Source organism: Entelurus aequoreus, linkage group LG15 (genome assembly GCF_033978785.1).
Source record: "Entelurus aequoreus isolate RoL-2023_Sb linkage group LG15, RoL_Eaeq_v1.1, whole genome shotgun sequence".
Lineage (NCBI taxonomy): Eukaryota > Metazoa > Chordata > Actinopteri > Syngnathiformes > Syngnathidae > Entelurus > Entelurus aequoreus.
Window position 1 is genome coordinate 53717707 of NC_084745.1, and position 17500 is coordinate 53735206.

General features: G+C 39.9%; 1 protein-coding gene across 3 annotated transcripts in view; it reads left to right on the forward strand.

Moving 5' to 3' along the window:
* The window catches only part of LOC133630512 (outer dynein arm-docking complex subunit 2-like), a 140647-nt gene that overhangs the window by 56918 nt on the left and 66229 nt on the right, over positions 1-17500 (forward strand). For all 3 annotated transcript variants that reach the window (XM_062022124.1, XM_062022125.1, XM_062022123.1), the window contains exons 11-14: positions 6753-6899; positions 7092-7301; positions 9176-9409; positions 9483-9593. In XM_062022124.1, coding sequence (XP_061878108.1) covers positions 6753-6899; positions 7092-7301; positions 9176-9409; positions 9483-9593 — 702 coding nt within the window. The remainder of the gene's footprint in view (positions 1-6752; positions 6900-7091; positions 7302-9175; positions 9410-9482; positions 9594-17500) is intronic.

Sequence of the window (17500 nt, forward strand, 5' to 3'; positions counted from 1 at the left end):
TGCTTTGTACACTTAAACCGCCTTACAACAGGTATTAACCAGCTAAGAAGAGGTGATTAGCAAGTAGATTAATAAACAGAGACAGGATACTATCCTATATTTGGAGCGGTACAGTGTGAGGGGAGTATAACAAAAATAAGTACAGGGTTTAACCACATATGTTCTATTTTAAGTCACTGGAATATTTGATTTATTCCTCATATCACTTTTTAAGCCCACTTAGGGTTTAGTTACAGCGTTCCTGTTTGCTTGGGTGCAACTGTAAAATAAAATGAGTGTGTTTAGTATCTGTCAAAACATATTATTCATTTGAAATGCCAACTTGATATTCATTCTGAGGGTTCCAATGCTAATAGTGTTTTTCTTTGGGGCAGTGCCCAATGGCTTCTGGTCCTGGCACTGTGGACAGAGCCTGGCCGCTTTTTAGAAAATGATTTTGTTTCCATCACCACCACCACCAAGCTGAATAACTAGGCTTTGGTGTTGAAACAAATAATAAAGGTACAGTGAAAGCTAGGTTTACGGACTTGATTGGTTGCTGAACAGGGTTCGTTGTTGAAGTCAAAGTCTCCATAAGAATGTAATGTAAGCATTAATAATGGGTTCCAGCCTTGACAAAAGTCCATATTTCAGTAAAGCACTACAAGTACTGAGTATCAAACATTACAAGGATGAATCAATATTGTATTTAAATGTTCTATTCAAAAGCCAAAACAACAACTAGCTGAACTGTCCTTATTTTCAGCCACCCTGCCGACACACGCACACATTGTCACTAGCTGTGTGGTGCACTCAGTTTGATATCACAAAACTCCTTCACTTTTCCAGCCAAGTCGTTACAGTGATTAGGAATATTTAAAAGAATCAACTTTACCTGAATCTCCTTGCTGCGCAGTGGAAGGGAGGGGGGCAAGGGGAGGGCCGTGTTGACGAAGCTGTGGATACTTCCTGAATGTTTCAAACCACACGTTGTTCGCAATTGTTTTCTTTGGAGTTTAGCATATTGAGCTGGCAAAACTCGACTGTAAAAAGGCTAACAACACTTAACAAGCACACCAATTAGCTAACGATGGTCAGAGCCTGGCCACATTTTAGAAAATGATTTTGTTTCCATCACTACTATTATTATTGAAGCAAATAATAGAGGTACAGTGAAACCTAGATTTACGGACTTGATTGGTTCCTGCACAGGGTTCGTAAATAGAAAAGTTATTTTATTGGAGCAAATTTCTCCATGAGAATGTAATGTAAGCATTAATAGTGGATTCCAGCCTCGACAAAAGTCCATATTTTAGTAAAACACTATAAGTACTGAGTATCAAACATTACAAGGATGAATCAATGTTCTATTTACAGTATTTTTCGGAGTATAAGTCGCTCCGGAGTATAAGTCGCACCGGCCGAAAATGCATAATAAAGAAGGAAAAAAACATATATAAGTCGCACTGGAGTATAAGTCGCGTTTATGGGGGAAATGTATTTGATAAAAGCCAACACCAAGAATAGACATTTGAAAGGCAATTTAAAATAAATAAAGAATAGTGAACAACGGGCTGAATAAGTGTACGTTATATGAGAACGTGCCTGGTATGTTAACGTAACATATTATGGTAAGAGTCATTCAAATAACTATAACATATAGAACATGCTATACGTTTACCAAACAATCTGTCACTCCTAATCGCTAAATCCCATGAAATCTTATACGTCTAGTCTCTTACGTGAATGAGATCAATAATATTATTTGATATTTCACGCTAATGTGTTAATAATTTCACACATAAGTCGCTCCTTAATATAAGTCGCACCCCCGGCCAAACTATGAAAAAAACTGCGACTTATCGTCTTAAAAATACGGTAAATGTTCTATTCAAAAGCCAAAACAACAACTAGCTGAACTGTCCTTATTTGTAGCCACCCTGCCGACACACGCACACATTGTCACTAGCTGTGTGGTGCACTGACATCACGAAACCCCTTAACTTTTCCAGCCAAGTCGTTACAGTGATTAGCACCCCTGGCCAAACTATGAAAAAAACTGCGACTTATAGTCTTAAAAATACGGTAAATGTTCTATTCAAAAGCCAAAACAACAACTAGCTGAACCGTCCTTATTTGTAGCCACCCTGCCGACACACGCACACATTGTCACTAGCTGTGTGGTGCACTGACATCACGAAACCCCTTAACTTTTCCAGCCAAGTCGTTACAGTGATTAGCACCCCTGGCCAAACTATGAAAAAAACTGCGACTTGTAGTCTTAAAAATACGGTAAATGTTCTATTCAAAAGCCAAAACAACAACTAGCTGAACCGTCCTTATTTGTAGCCACCCTGCCGACACACGCACACATTGTCACTAGCTGTGTGGTGCACTGACATCACGAAACCCCTTAACTTTTCCAGCCAAGTCGTTACAGTGATTAGCACCCCTGGCCAAACTATGAAAAAAACTGCGACTTGTAGTCTTAAAAATACGGTAAATGTTCTATTCAAAAGCCAAAACAACAACTAGCTGAACCGTCCTTATTTGTAGCCACCCTGCCGACACACGCACACATTGTCACTAGCTGTGTGGTGCACTGACATCACGAAACCCCTTAACTTTTCCAGCCAAGTCGTTACAGTGATTAGCACCCCTGGCCAAACTATGAAAAAAACTGCGACTTGTAGTCTTAAAAATACGGTAAATGTTCTATTCAAAAGCCAAAACAACAACTAGCTGAACCGTCCTTATTTGTAGCCACCCTGCCGACACACGCACACATTGTCACTAGCTGTGTGGTGCACTGACATCACGAAACCCCTTAACTTTTCCAGCCAAGTCGTTACAGTGATTAGCACCCCTGGCCAAACTATGAAAAAAACTGCGACTTGTAGTCTTAAAAATACGGTAAATGTTCTATTCAAAAGCCAAAACAACAACTAGCTGAACCGTCCTTATTTGTAGCCACCCTGCCGACACACGCACACATTGTCACTAGCTGTGTGGTGCACTGACATCACGAAACCCCTTAACTTTTCCAGCCAAGTCGTTACAGTGATTAGCACCCCTGGCCAAACTATGAAAAAAACTGCGACTTATAGTCTTAAAAATACGGTAAATGTTCTATTCAAAAGCCAAAACAACAACTAGCTGAACCGTCCTTATTTGTAGCCACCCTGCCGACACACGCACACATTGTCACTAGCTGTGTGGTGCACTGACATCACGAAACCCCTTAACTTTTCCAGCCAAGTCGTTACAGTGATTAGCACCCCTGGCCAAACTATGAAAAAAACTGCGACTTGTAGTCTTAAAAATACGGTAAATGTTCTATTCAAAAGCCAAAACAACAACTAGCTGAACCGTCCTTATTTGTAGCCACCCTGCCGACACACGCACACATTGTCACTAGCTGTGTGGTGCACTGACATCACGAAACCCCTTAACTTTTCCAGCCAAGTCGTTACAGTGATTGGCACCCCTGGCCAAACTATGAAAAAAACTGCGACTTGTAGTCTTAAAAATACGGTAAATGTTCTATTCAAAAGCCAAAACAACAACTAGCTGAACCGTCCTTATTTGTAGCCACCCTGCCGACACACGCACACATTGTCACTAGCTGTGTGGTGCACTGACATCACGAAACCCCTTAACTTTTCCAGCCAAGTCGTTACAGTGATTAGCACCCCTGGCCAAACTATGAAAAAAACTGCGACTTGTAGTCTTAAAAATACGGTAAATGTTCTATTCAAAAGCCAAAACAACAACTAGCTGAACCGTCCTTATTTGTAGCCACCCTGCCGACACACGCACACATTGTCACTAGCTGTGTGGTGCACTGACATCACGAAACCCCTTAACTTTTCCAGCCAAGTCGTTACAGTGATTAGCACCCCTGGCCAAACTATGAAAAAAACTGCGACTTATAGTCTTAAAAATACGGTAAATGTTCTATTCAAAAGCCAAAACAACAACTAGCTGAACCGTCCTTATTTGTAGCCACCCTGCCGACACACGCACACATTGTCACTAGCTGTGTGGTGCACTGACATCACGAAACCCCTTAACTTTTCCAGCCAAGTCGTTACAGTGATTAGCACCCCTGGCCAAACTATGAAAAAAACTGCGACTTGTAGTCTTAAAAATACGGTAAATGTTCTATTCAAAAGCCAAAACAACAACTAGCTGAACCGTCCTTATTTGTAGCCACCCTGCCGACACACGCACACATTGTCACTAGCTGTGTGGTGCACTGACATCACGAAACCCCTTAACTTTTCCAGCCAAGTCGTTACAGTGATTAGCACCCCTGGCCAAACTATGAAAAAAACTGCGACTTATAGTCTTAAAAATACGGTAAATGTTCTATTCAAAAGCCAAAACAACAACTAGCTGAACCGTCCTTATTTGTAGCCACCCTGCCGACACACGCACACATTGTCACTAGCTGTGTGGTGCACTGACATCACGAAACCCCTTAACTTTTCCAGCCAAGTCGTTACAGTGATTAGCACCCCTGGCCAAACTATGAAAAAAACTGCGACTTGTAGTCTTAAAAATACGGTAAATGTTCTATTCAAAAGCCAAAACAACAACTAGCTGAACCGTCCTTATTTGTAGCCACCCTGCCGACACACGCACACATTGTCACTAGCTGTGTGGTGCACTGACATCACGAAACCCCTTAACTTTTCCAGCCAAGTCGTTACAGTGATTGGCACCCCTGGCCAAACTATGAAAAAAACTGCGACTTGTAGTCTTAAAAATACGGTAAATGTTCTATTCAAAAGCCAAAACAACAACTAGCTGAACCGTCCTTATTTGTAGCCACCCTGCCGACACACGCACACATTGTCACTAGCTGTGTGGTGCACTGACATCACGAAACCCCTTAACTTTTCCAGCCAAGTCGTTACAGTGATTAGCACCCCTGGCCAAACTATGAAAAAAACTGCGACTTATAGTCTTAAAAATACGGTAAATGTTCTATTCAAAAGCCAAAACAACAACTAGCTGAACAGTCCTTATTTGTAGCCACCCTGCCGACACACGCACACATTGTCACTAGCTGTGTGGTGCACTGACATCACGAAACCCCTTAACTTTTCCAGCCAAGTCGTTACAGTGATTAGCAATATAAAAAAACAAAAAAACTTTACCTCAATCTTCTTGGTGCGCAGTGGAAGGGAGGGGAGAAGGGGAGGGCAGTGTCGACAAAGCTGTGGATACTTCCTGAATGTTTCAAACTACACGTTGTTCGCAATTGTTTTCTATTGGAGTTTAGCATATTGTGCAGGCAAAACTCGAATGTAAAAAGGCTAACAACAACACTTAATAAGCACACAAAGTAGCAATCAGCACATTAGCCAACGACTGCACTGCTCGGCTGACTGAATGAGCAGAGATAAATGTATATGATAATGACAGAATGGGTGGATGAAACGTTAGTACGCAGACAAGGTTGGTACAACAGAGCTTATTTCTGTTCAGTCTGTGGTTCGGAAATCCTATAATGAGATGTTGGTTAATCAAGGTTGCACTGTATTTAGAACATAATAAAAGCTCATACAAAACCCAAAAAGCAGTGAAGTTGTCACGTTGTGTAATGTGTAAATAGAAACAGAATACAAAGATTTGCAAATCCTTTTCCACTTATATTCAATTGAATAGACTGCAAAGTCAAGATATTTCATGTTCCAACTGACAGTGGTTTTCTGAAGGGTTCCTGAGCCCAAGTGGGGATATTTTTTACACACTGATGTCTGCAGTTTTACCACTGTGTTACATGGCCTTTCCTTTTAACAACACTCTGTAAACGTTTGGGAACTGAGGAGACACATTTGAAGTGCAATTCTTTCCCATTCTTGCTTGATGTACAGCTTAAGTTGTTCAACAGTCCAGGGTCTCCGTTGTGGTATTTTAGGCTTCATATTGCGCCACACATTTTCAATGGGAGAAAGGTCTGGACTACAGGCAGGCTGGGTGTTGTCGATAAATGGCTTTGGCTTTGCATAGGAGAGTTTTAACTTGCACTTACAGATGTAGCGACCAACTGTAGTTACTGACAGTGGTTTTCTGAAGTGTTCCTGAGCCCATGTGGTGATATCCTTTACACACTGATGTGGCTTTTTGATGCAGTGCCGCCTGAGGGATCCAAGGTGCGTAATATCATGGCTTACGTGCAGTGATTTCTCCAGATTCTCTGAACCTTTTGATGATATTACGGAGCGTAGATGGTGAAATCCCTAAATTCCTTGCAATAGCTGCTTGAGAAATGTTCTTAAACTGTCCGACTATTTACTAACGCGTTTGTTGACAAAGTGGCGACCCTCGCCCCGTCCTTGTTTGTGAATGACTGAGCATTTCATGGAAGCTGTTTTTACACCCAATCATGGCACCCACCTGTTCCCAATTAGCTTGTTCACCTGTGGGATGTTCCAAATAAGTCTTTGATGAGCATTGCTCAACTTTCTCAGTCTTTTTTGCCACCTGTGCCAGCTTTTTTGAAACATGTTGCAGGCATCAAATTCCAAATGAGCTAATATTTGCAAGAAAATAACAGTTTCTCAGTTCGAATGTTAAGTATCTTGTCTTTGCAGTCTATTCAATTGAATATAAGTTGAAAATGATTTGCAAATCATTGTATTTTGTTTTTATTTACTATATACAATATGTGCCAACTTCACTGCTTTTGTAAATAAAGGGGAATTTGGTCTCCTTGTTACTTCGGTCTATCTATCTGTGTGTGATTGGCATTATAATTCCAGGCTGGCGACCAAACGGCCACTCTGCTGACTCTGTACGCCCTGATGGACTATGACCTGAAGCAAGAGACGTACCATCTGGCCATTCAAGACTCTGGTGGCCTCAAAGTCCTGACTAACATTCTGCATTTGGAAGAAGTCAATCTACAAGTAAGCCAAAAAGGATCCGCAGACACGATCTCGGCCAACGACATGTGCCAATTTGTGTTTTGTATATACAATCTAAAGTGCTTGGCAGAGTGCCTAGCTGTAAAGCTGAACAGTGTGGTCTTATACAAACCTTTTTATGGAAACAAATACATATTACCTTCAAACTGTCAAATGTATTTGCTATTTGATTAGCTTGGATCTCTGGGAATTCTGAGAGAGATTAGCCTCAACCCGCAAACCCGCCGGGCCATTGTTGACAACGGTGGACTGCGGAGCATCGTCAATGCCCTGGACTCGCGAAACAAAGACGTAAAGGCCTTGGCTGCGGAGACTATTGCAAACTTGACCAGCTTCCGCCGGGCGAGGAGGACCGTCAGGAGGTACAACGGTATTAGTAAACTTGTGAGTATTGTTCATGCAGTAGGAGAACGTTATTTTTGGATGTTTTGACTACAGAAGAAATCAGCAGTGCATTCACAAACACACAAAAGATAGTGGTTCGTTTCAAGTGCTGAGGCCAATCAGATAGAATGTCTCCTTACATCCTCTGACCTGCATTCATGTTTGTTGACCAAGCGCCCGGTGATTAAGACCACACCGTTGTATATTTTCCTCAGACCTGAAATCAGATGTTCTAATGTGCGAGTCACCCAGAAGGGCCAGATTAATTTCACGCTATATTATGAGACCACCTTTGAACCAGGCACTGATAGCCCTGCCTGCTCTCTGCCTCGTTAGTCCACTACTCCCCATTCAAACCGAATAATGGCTTTTTGGGTTTGACGAGGTTTTCCACATCTCAATAGAAGTCTGCTCCGTCCGCATGTTTTTTTGTTTTTTTTTAAGAATTTATTAATCAATCCAACAAAACAATACACAACAATACCATAATGATGCAATCCAAAACCAAACCCGACCCAGCAACATTCAGAATAGCAATAAACAGAGCAATTGAGAGGAGACACAAACATGACACAGAACAATCTAAAAGTAGTGAAACAAAAATGAATATCAACAACAGTATCAATATTATTAACAATTTCAACATAGCAGTGATTAAAAATCCCTCATTGACATAATCATTACAGACATTAATAAAAAAAATAAAAAATTAACAATAGTGTCACAGTGGCTTACACTTGCATCACATCTCATAAACTTGACAACACATTGTGTCCAATATTTTCCACAAAGATAGAATAAGTCATATTTTTGGTTCATTTAATAGTTAAAACAAATTTAAATAATGGATCCCATATTCCAATATATGACTCATTCTCTAAACTAAATGCAGTTTTTTCTACTGATATCATCTCCATAGCCTGTGTGTACCAGTCAGAATGTGTTGGACTATCAACATCTATCCATTTTTTTAATATTACCCTTTTTGTTATGATGCATATTGAAAGAAATGCATTTTTACTCTTTGATGACACATTACTAAATTGATGGAGATCCCCAAGAATACAAGGTTGCAGTGTCATTGGGATGTTTATATTAAGGACTGTGATTGCTTCTTTTGTTGTTTTCAACCATAGCTTTTTTTTATTCTCTGACATTCCCACAATAAATGAACAGGAGTTGCATCGGCTGCTCGACACTTCATACATAACTTGCTATCTACTACACCAATTTTAAACAGCTGAGAAGATGTCAAATACAATCTATTTAAGATCTTAAATTGAGCCAGTTTATCTTTAATGCTTCTAAAGGGCCTATTGGCATTTTTCCAAATATCATTCCATGATATGTCTCTTTCATCTAAAATGTTTAAGTCCATCATCCATTTCCGAACACATGCATCATTTGCATTTCTAGTGTGTTCATTTATTATTTCATAAAATAGTTTAATTAATTTCTTAATTGTATCTTGATTAAAAACTGCATCTTCCAGTTCATGGCTATTTAAAGACATACTTTCAGAGGATATACATTTATTTACAGCGTGTTTTAAAGAGATAAAATTAAAAAAAAAGATTTCTGGGTACATTATATTGATCAACTAAATCATTGAACGGTTTGAGTTTTTATTAATAATATGATGAGGTTTAGTAATACCTCTGTCTTTCCATGTTGTCCATTTAACCACATTTTTATTAATTATGATATTAGGATTGTACCAAAGCGGTTGATTGACAGATGTCATTGAGTTGATTCCTAGTATTTTCTGACACAGTTTTAGATTGTTAAAGGTGGCTTCTATTGGGCTCTGCCTCAATTCATTAGGTACTTTTTTAATAAAATATAAACTGCTCCGTCCGCATGTTTGTGATCAGGTGAAGCTGCTGGACTGCAACGCTGATTTGGCCAACGTGGACCCAAAGCAGGAGAAGGACGTTGAGGTCGCCCGCTTTGGCGTTATAGCCCTTTGGAGCTGCAGCAAGAGTCCCAAAAACCAAGAAGCCATTCATAAGGCGGGGGGCATCCCTCTGCTGGGACGCCTGCTCAAGTCTCCACAAATGAACATGCTCATCCCTGTGGTGGGCATCCTGCAGAACTGTGCCACGGAGGTGAACATAATGGCTGTTTACAATTCAAACTTCAAGATAGAGAGTTTGTGGTCCATTAATTGTTCTGTTACAGGAAAGTTGCCAGGATGCTATTCAGACTGAAGGCATTGTCAAGGATTTGGTCCAACACCTGGGCAATGACAATGATGCACTCCGGATTCATTGTGCCAATGTTATCTTCAAGGTAAAATTATTTTCACCTATTTATCCTCTTTCCCACTGTGGCCGTATGAAGGCGAATTGGAAAACAAAAAACTATTTGTTTATCTGAATTAGGGCTTCCGGAGATTGGAAAGAATAATTTTTGCCTGAGAAGTGGACATAGAAGTGTACGAACACACACCATCCCTCAATACTGATTCAAATGAGCTTGAGGCATACTTTGCGTAACAATTAGTGCTGGTGCCTCACAATGAGACCATCCTGGGTTCGATCCCCAGGCTCGGGGCCTTTCTCTGTGGAGTATACATGTTCCCTCCGGCTTCCTTCCACCTCCAAAGACATGCACCAGGGGATAAGTTGATTGGCAACACTAAATTGGTATGGAAGTATTATTGTAGCAAAAGGTATTTGCAAACATGTATCTCCATCTGTGCACGTGTAATCAATGTGTAAGAATTTGTGTGTCTATATCAATCCGAGTGTGTGTATTCAGATCCGCGTACGCGTGTTTTAAGTTGTCTGTTGTTTATACCTGACTTTTTGCCACACTTCCGCCTTGTAAGATTTGAACGTGCGCATCTGTATTAGTTGGCGTGTAATAGGGCTGGGCGATATATGGAATATAGTCGATATATCGCAGGTTTGTCTCTGTGCGATATAGAAAATGACTATATGGTGATATTGGAGTATACGTTCTCACGCACTTGCTTTTAGCTGCGGGCATTACACTACATGCGTTTCTCACTCTTGTCTCTCCTTCTCACAGAGACATAAAACAAGCGCACCTTCTTACATACGTCACATACTGTTGCGCGGCATGGGTAAAGTTAGCTGTCGTATTAGCGGTGCGGTGCGAGTGGTAATACGAGAGAAAGAAGGTGCGAATCTGGTAACAAATGAAGGAGTAACTAATTCCCAAGAAAAACAGCAGGGGGTCCATCGTCTGGCTGTGGTTTGGCTTCAAGCGGGAAGATGTCGAACAGACAAGGGTAATATGTCAAGTGTGCGGCAAGAGCGTTGCTACAAAAAGTAGCATTACTGCTAATTTGTAGCATCATTTGAAAAGTCACCCGCTAGAGAATGAAGAGTGCTTGAAACTCCGCATGTCAACATCTCCGTTCGGTGCCACACCCACAAAATACCCAAGCAACCATTTCCACATCAACACTGTATGAAAAAACTAGTCAACAACAGAAGGAGATAACGTCCGCAGGAACCTACCACATAGTGAAGGACATACACTATTTGATTTCCTATTATGCGGCTCATTTTTATTTGACACTTATTGGAATATCTTGTGTGACATCATGCACAAAAGTGCACTTTATTTGTTTTAAACCATTGTAGTGGCGTTCTGTACAAAAAGTGCACTTTAATTTAGTGTTGTTTTGATATGTCATCTTAGTGACATCATGCACAAAAGTGCACTAATAGCTTGTTTTAAAATGTCTCTGACAATCTTGCACTTTCTGTTTTGGAAATGACACGAATGTTTGTGCCACTGCTTAATAACTGTTTCATAAATACACTTTTAGTTGTGATTTCCCTCTCTGCATGTTTAAAAGTAGCATATATTAATGCAGTATGAAGAAGAATGTTTTAATGTAGACACATAGAATCATCATACTGTCTTGATTATATGCATCAAGTGTTCATTCAAGGCTAAAGCAAAATATCCAGATATATATGGTGTATCGTGATATGGACTAAACATATCCACATATATATGGTGTATCGTGACATGGACTAAACATATCCACATATATATGGTGTATCGTGACATGGACTAAACATATCCACATATATATGGTGTATCGTGACATGGACTAAACATATCCACATATATATGGTGTATCGTGACATGGACTAAACATATCCACATATATATGGTGTATCGTGACATGGACTAAACATATCCACATATATATGGTGTATCGTGACATGGACTAAACATATCCACATATATATGGTGTATCGTGAAAGGCAAGGGGGACTTACAGACAGACACGCTTTTTACACGTTTAAATTTTAATCGCTGCACGGACTGATGGAAATAACCATAGACATCTTCTAAGGGTACGCAGCATGGAGCGCCACTGCCTACTGGCGCTGACGAGACGCGGGGCCGCCATCTTGGAGTGGTGATCCGCTCCACTCAGTGCAATTCATTTGGCAGGAGCAATGAACTGTCAGCGCATTTAATTCATCTTACCTCACGGAATACCACTGACTTTCACCCGCTTTTTTTTGTCATACGTGTAGCTATGATAAAGGACACATGTTTTATTATTCATAGTTTGCTTAACATTAATAGGATATTCTTATATGCTATAAGTGACCAGGGGCCGTACTTATCAAGCTTCTTAGAATGACTCCTAAGAAGTCTGCTAAGAGTTGACTTAAGAGTAAATAAATTATTCGCTGAAAGCTGCACTTAAAAGTTAGTTATCAAGCGTCTTACTCACACTTTCAGCGAAGTGTAGGACTGAATCTTAAGTGTCACACTCAGAGCTGAATTACGACATTACTATGTGCCGTAAACGGAATTTTAGGTGACGTCATTTCTGTGTCCATAGAAATGACCAATCACGAAAGGGAATCCGTTGTCTAAGAATAAAGAAATATCTTGGAAATATTTAAGTGGACAATGGGAGTGTATATTTTGACAATAAACTACAAAATAATACAAAACAAACTAGTCCCCGCCGGCACTCACGCTACCGCTCCCTCTCTTCTCTCGCCCACACACTCACTGACGTCACTCACCTCACGGCCACACACATACGCTACTGTCATAACATTTTCTTTCCAATTCATTAATTAGGCAACTCATTTGAAACTGGTGTGGGTGGCTCTATATATACTAGCCCACTGCAGACACATGCAGAAATCAACAAGGAATCGAAAAGTATTACATCTGTGACAAAAATAATATCCGCTCTGTCTAAACGATACCGTTTGATCAGCTGCTCGTCATCAAAAAAACAACAACATTGTTCCGTTCCCTGAACGTTGGCGCACGTCTCTCTCGCCTCAGTGCCATCCCCTGCTGGCAACTCCTAACCACTTAAGACACCTCTGAAGGTCTCTTAAATATCGTGGAGAGTAGGAGTGATTCTTAGACTTAAGAACGTTGATAAAAAGCTTTTATTCTTAAGTTTGAGAGTAGGACTAAATTTCGCAAATTCTCAGGACTTAAGTGTTAAAAATATCGTGGAGAGTAGGAGTGATTCTTAGACTTAAGAACGTTGATAAAAAGCTTTTATTCTTAAGTTTGAGAGTAGGACTAAATTTCGCAAATTCTCAGGACTTAAGTGTTAATTTGGCACTCTAAGAAGCTTGATAAGTACGGCCCCAGACGTCCCAGATCAAAACTGGGAATATAATCCCAGAGAAGGGTCAGCTATTTTTTAAATTGAAGAAACAATATGATTGGGTTATATATACATGCGTATATCCTACATAAACAATGTATGAAATCTATATATCTTCGGGACCTATAGACTGTATCTCTGTTGAGAGTTTATTCTGTCTTGACACTTTGTATTGATATTTTGTATTACATTCTTCCCTTAAATGATAATGTTTACAGTGATTGTTTTATATGCATTTTTTATGTATGTCGCTTTGGATAAAAGCGTCTGCCAAATACTTCAACATAAACATATATAAACACCTGAAAGTCTTTATATCAGCTAAAACCACCAATCTGTTTCACTGGATTCAGAATAAAAGCAAATTCTGTCTTACCCAACAATGTTAGTATTTGAATATTGTTACTTGAAGACTTATTCTTGGTTACAATTATACTGTTAAGAAAGTATTGTCTTATACTTTGCCTAAAATGAGAATGCATCATAATCAGTGGCGGCTGGTGAATTTGGTTTTAGGTGGGGCTGAAAGTTAGTAAAGCAAACCCCTGTAGGGGCGTCATCCTCCCCCAGAAGATTTCTTTGTGATTTCCACATACAAATGAAGCATTCTGGTGCATTCTGACAAAATAATGAAGACCAAATAGAACATTTCATAGGTTTGCAGAGAACTATATACAATATGTACACTGAAGGCATGATGCCACCATAGGTTTGCAGATTGTGGTCCTAACTTTTACCCCTGTTGGCTTTTACAATCTTTATCTTCATCATTTATTTCAACTTTATGTTATTCAGGTATGACATTTCTAAATGTAATTAATTTCATTGACAAGCAATTCTATAATGGTCATACTCTTGTTTGCTAGCGGCTACGATTTCAGTACTATTGAAGATCTTTGCTCCTTCTCAACTCTGTGCTAATATTATTTTCACAAAATACAACCAATAGTACGTTAATGTTAAATCTTACTTGTGAAAAGTAATCCCCCCGATTCCTATTTTCAACAGTCCGCTCATTTGAGCAGGAAAACGCTGAACACCATCTATGTTTTCTACCTGTCAACTGTCAGTTTAGCATCTTTGTTTTCTACCTGTCAACTGTCAGTTTAGCATCTTTGTTTTCTACCTGTCAACTGTCAGTTTAGCATCTTTGTTTTCTACCTGTCAACTGTCAGTTTAGCATCTTTGTTTTCTACCTGTCAACTGTCAGTTTAGCATCTTTGTTTTCTACCCGTCAACTGTCAGTTTAGCATCTTTGTTTTCTACCCGTCAACTGTCAGTTTAGCATCTTTGTTTTCTACCCGTCAACTGTCAGTTTAGCATCTTTGTTTTGTACCTGTCAACTGTCAGTTTAGCATCTTTGTTTTGTACCCGTCAACTGTCAGTTTAGCATCTTTGTTTTCTACCCGTCAACTGTCAGTTTAGCATCTTTGTTTTCTACCTGTCAACTGTCAGTTTGGCATCTTTGTTTTCTACCTGTCAACTGTCAGTTTAGCATCCTTGTTTTCTACCTGTCAACTGTCAGTTTAGCATCTTAGTTTTCTACCCGTCAACTGTCAGTTTAGCATCTTAGTTTTCTACCTGTCAACTGTCAGTTTAGCATCTTTGTTTTCTACCTGTCAACTGTCAGTTTAGCATCTTAGTTTTCTACCCGTCAACTGTCAGTTTAGCATCTTAGTTTTCTACCTGTCAACTGTCAGTTTAGCATCTTTGTTTTCTACCCGTCAACTGTCAGTTTAGCATCTTAGTTTTCTACCTGTCAACTGTCAGTTTAGCATCTTTGTTTTCTACCCGTCAACTGTCAGTTTAGCATCTTTGTTTTCTACCCGTCAACTGTCAGTTTAGCATCTTTGTTTTCTACCCGTCAACTGTCAGTTTAGCATCTTAGTTTTCTACCTGTCAACTGTCAGTTTAGCATCTTTGTTTTCTACCTGTCAACTGTCAGTTTAGCATCTTTGTTTTCTACCCGTCAACTGTCAGTTTGGCATCTTTGTTTTCTACCTGTCAACTGTCAGTTTAGCATCCTTGTTTTCTACCTGTCAACTGTCAGTTTAGCATCTTAGTTTTCTACCCGTCAACTGTCAGTTTAGCATCTTAGTTTTCTACCTGTCAACTGTCAGTTTAGCATCTTTGTTTTCTACCTGTCAACTGTCAGTTTAGCATCTTAGTTTTCTACCCGTCAACTGTCAGTTTAGCATCTTAGTTTTCTACCTGTCAACTGTCAGTTTAGCATCTTTGTTTTCTACCCGTCAACTGTCAGTTTAGCATCTTAGTTTTCTACCTGTCAACTGTCAGTTTAGCATCTTTGTTTTCTACCCGTCAACTGTCAGTTTAGCATCTTTGTTTTCTACCCGTCAACTGTCAGTTTAGCATCTTTGTTTTCTACCCGTCAACTGTCAGTTTAGCATCTTAGTTTTCTACCTGTCAACTGTCAGTTTAGCATCTTTGTTTTCTACCTGTCAACTGTCAGTTTAGCATCTTTGTTTTTTACCTGTCAACTGTCAGTTTAGCATCTTTGTTTTCTACCTGTCAACTGTCAGTTTAGCATCTTTGTTTTCTACCTGTCAACTGTCAGTTTAGCATCTTTGTTTTCTACCTGTCAACTGTCAGTTTAGCATCTTTGTTTTCTACCTGTCAACTGTCAGTTTAGCATCTTTGTTTTCTACCTGTCAACTGTCAGTTTAGCATCTTTGTTTTCTACCTGTCAACTGTCAGTTTAGCATCTTTGTTTTCTACCTGTCAACTGTCAGTTTAGCATCTTTGTTTTCTACCTGTCAACTGTCAGTTTAGCATCTTTGTTTTCTACCCGTCAACTGTCAGTTTAGCATCTTTGTTTTCTACCCGTCAACTGTCAGTTTAGCATCTTTGTTTTCTACCCGTCAACTGTCAGTTTAGCATCTTTGTTTTCTACCCGTCAACTGTCAGTTTAGCATCTTTGTTTTCTACCCGTCAACAGTCAGTTTAGCATCTCTGTTTTTTACCTGTCAACTGTCAGTTTAGCATCTTTGTTTTCTACCTGTCAACTGTCAGTTTGGCATCTTTGTTTTCTACCTGTCAACTGTCAGTTTGGCATCTTTGTTTTCTACCCGTCAACTGTCAGTTTAGCATCTTTGTTTTCTACCCGTCAACTGTCAGTTTAGCATCTTTGTTTTCTACCTGTCAACTGTCAGTTTAGCATCTTTGTTTTCTACCTGTCAACTGTCAGTTTAGCATCTTTGTTTTCTACCCGTCAACTGTCAGTTTAGCATCTTTGTTTTCTACCTGTCAACTGTCAGTTTAGCATCTTTGTTTTCTACCTGTCAAGTGTCAGTTTAGCATCTTTGTTTTCTACCCGTCAACTGTCAGTTTAGCATCTTTGTTTTCTACCTGTCAACTGTCAGTTTAGCATCTTTGTTTTCTACCCGTCAACTGTCAGTTTAGCATCTTTGTTTTCTACCTGTCAACTGTCAGTTTAGCATCTTTGTCCAGGGTGTACCCCCGCTAAAATATGCTCCAGTCCCCCCAGTGACCATGAGAGGGACAAGCGGTAAAAAAATGAATGGATGGACTCTAAAAGTCTAATTTAGCAATGGATTGTAGTCATTTAAAGGCCTACTGAAACCCACTACTACCGACCACGCAGTCTGATAGTTTATATATCAATGATGAAATCTTAACATTATAACACATGCCAATACGGCCGGGTTAACTTATAAAGTGACATTTTAAATTTGCCGCTAAACTTCCGGTTCGAAACGCCTCTGAGGATGACGTATGCGCGTGACGTAGCCCGACGAACACGGGTATGCCTTCCACATTGAAGCCGATATGAAAAAGCTCTGTTTTCATTTCATAATTCCACAGTATTCTGGACATCTGTGTTCGTGAATCTGTTTCAATCATGTTCATTGCATTATGGAGAAGGAAGCCAAGCAAGCAAAGAAGAAAGTTGTCGGTGCGAAATGGACGTATTTTTCGAACGTAGTCAGCCACAACAGTACACAGCCGGCGCTTCTTTGTTTACATTCCCGAAAGATGCAGTCAAGATGGAAGAACTCGGATAACAGAGACTCTAACCAGGAGGACTTTTGATTTGGATACACAGACGCCTGTAGAGAACTGGGACAACACAGACTCTTACCAGGATTACTTTGATTTGGATGACAAAGACGCAGACGTGCTACTGTGAGTATGCAGCTTTGGCTTTTTTTTGCGTATGTACGTAACTTTTTTAAAATATATAAGCTTTATGAACCTTGGGTTAGGTGAACGGTCTTTTGGGCTGAGTGATTGTGTGTGTTGATCATGTGTTTGAATTGTATTGGCGTGTTCTATGGAGCTAGGAGCTAGCAGAGGAGCTAGGAGCTAGCATAACACGTACCGTACCGTAAGTGCGCGTCACGTACGTAACTTTTTAAAAATATATAAGCTTTATGAACCTTGGGTTAGGTGAACGGTCTTTTGGGCTGAGTGATTGTGTGTGTTGATCGGGTGTTTGAATTGTATTGGCGTGTTCTATGGAGCTAGGAGCTAGCAGAGGAGCTAGGAGCTAGCATAACAAACACGCAGGTGTTAT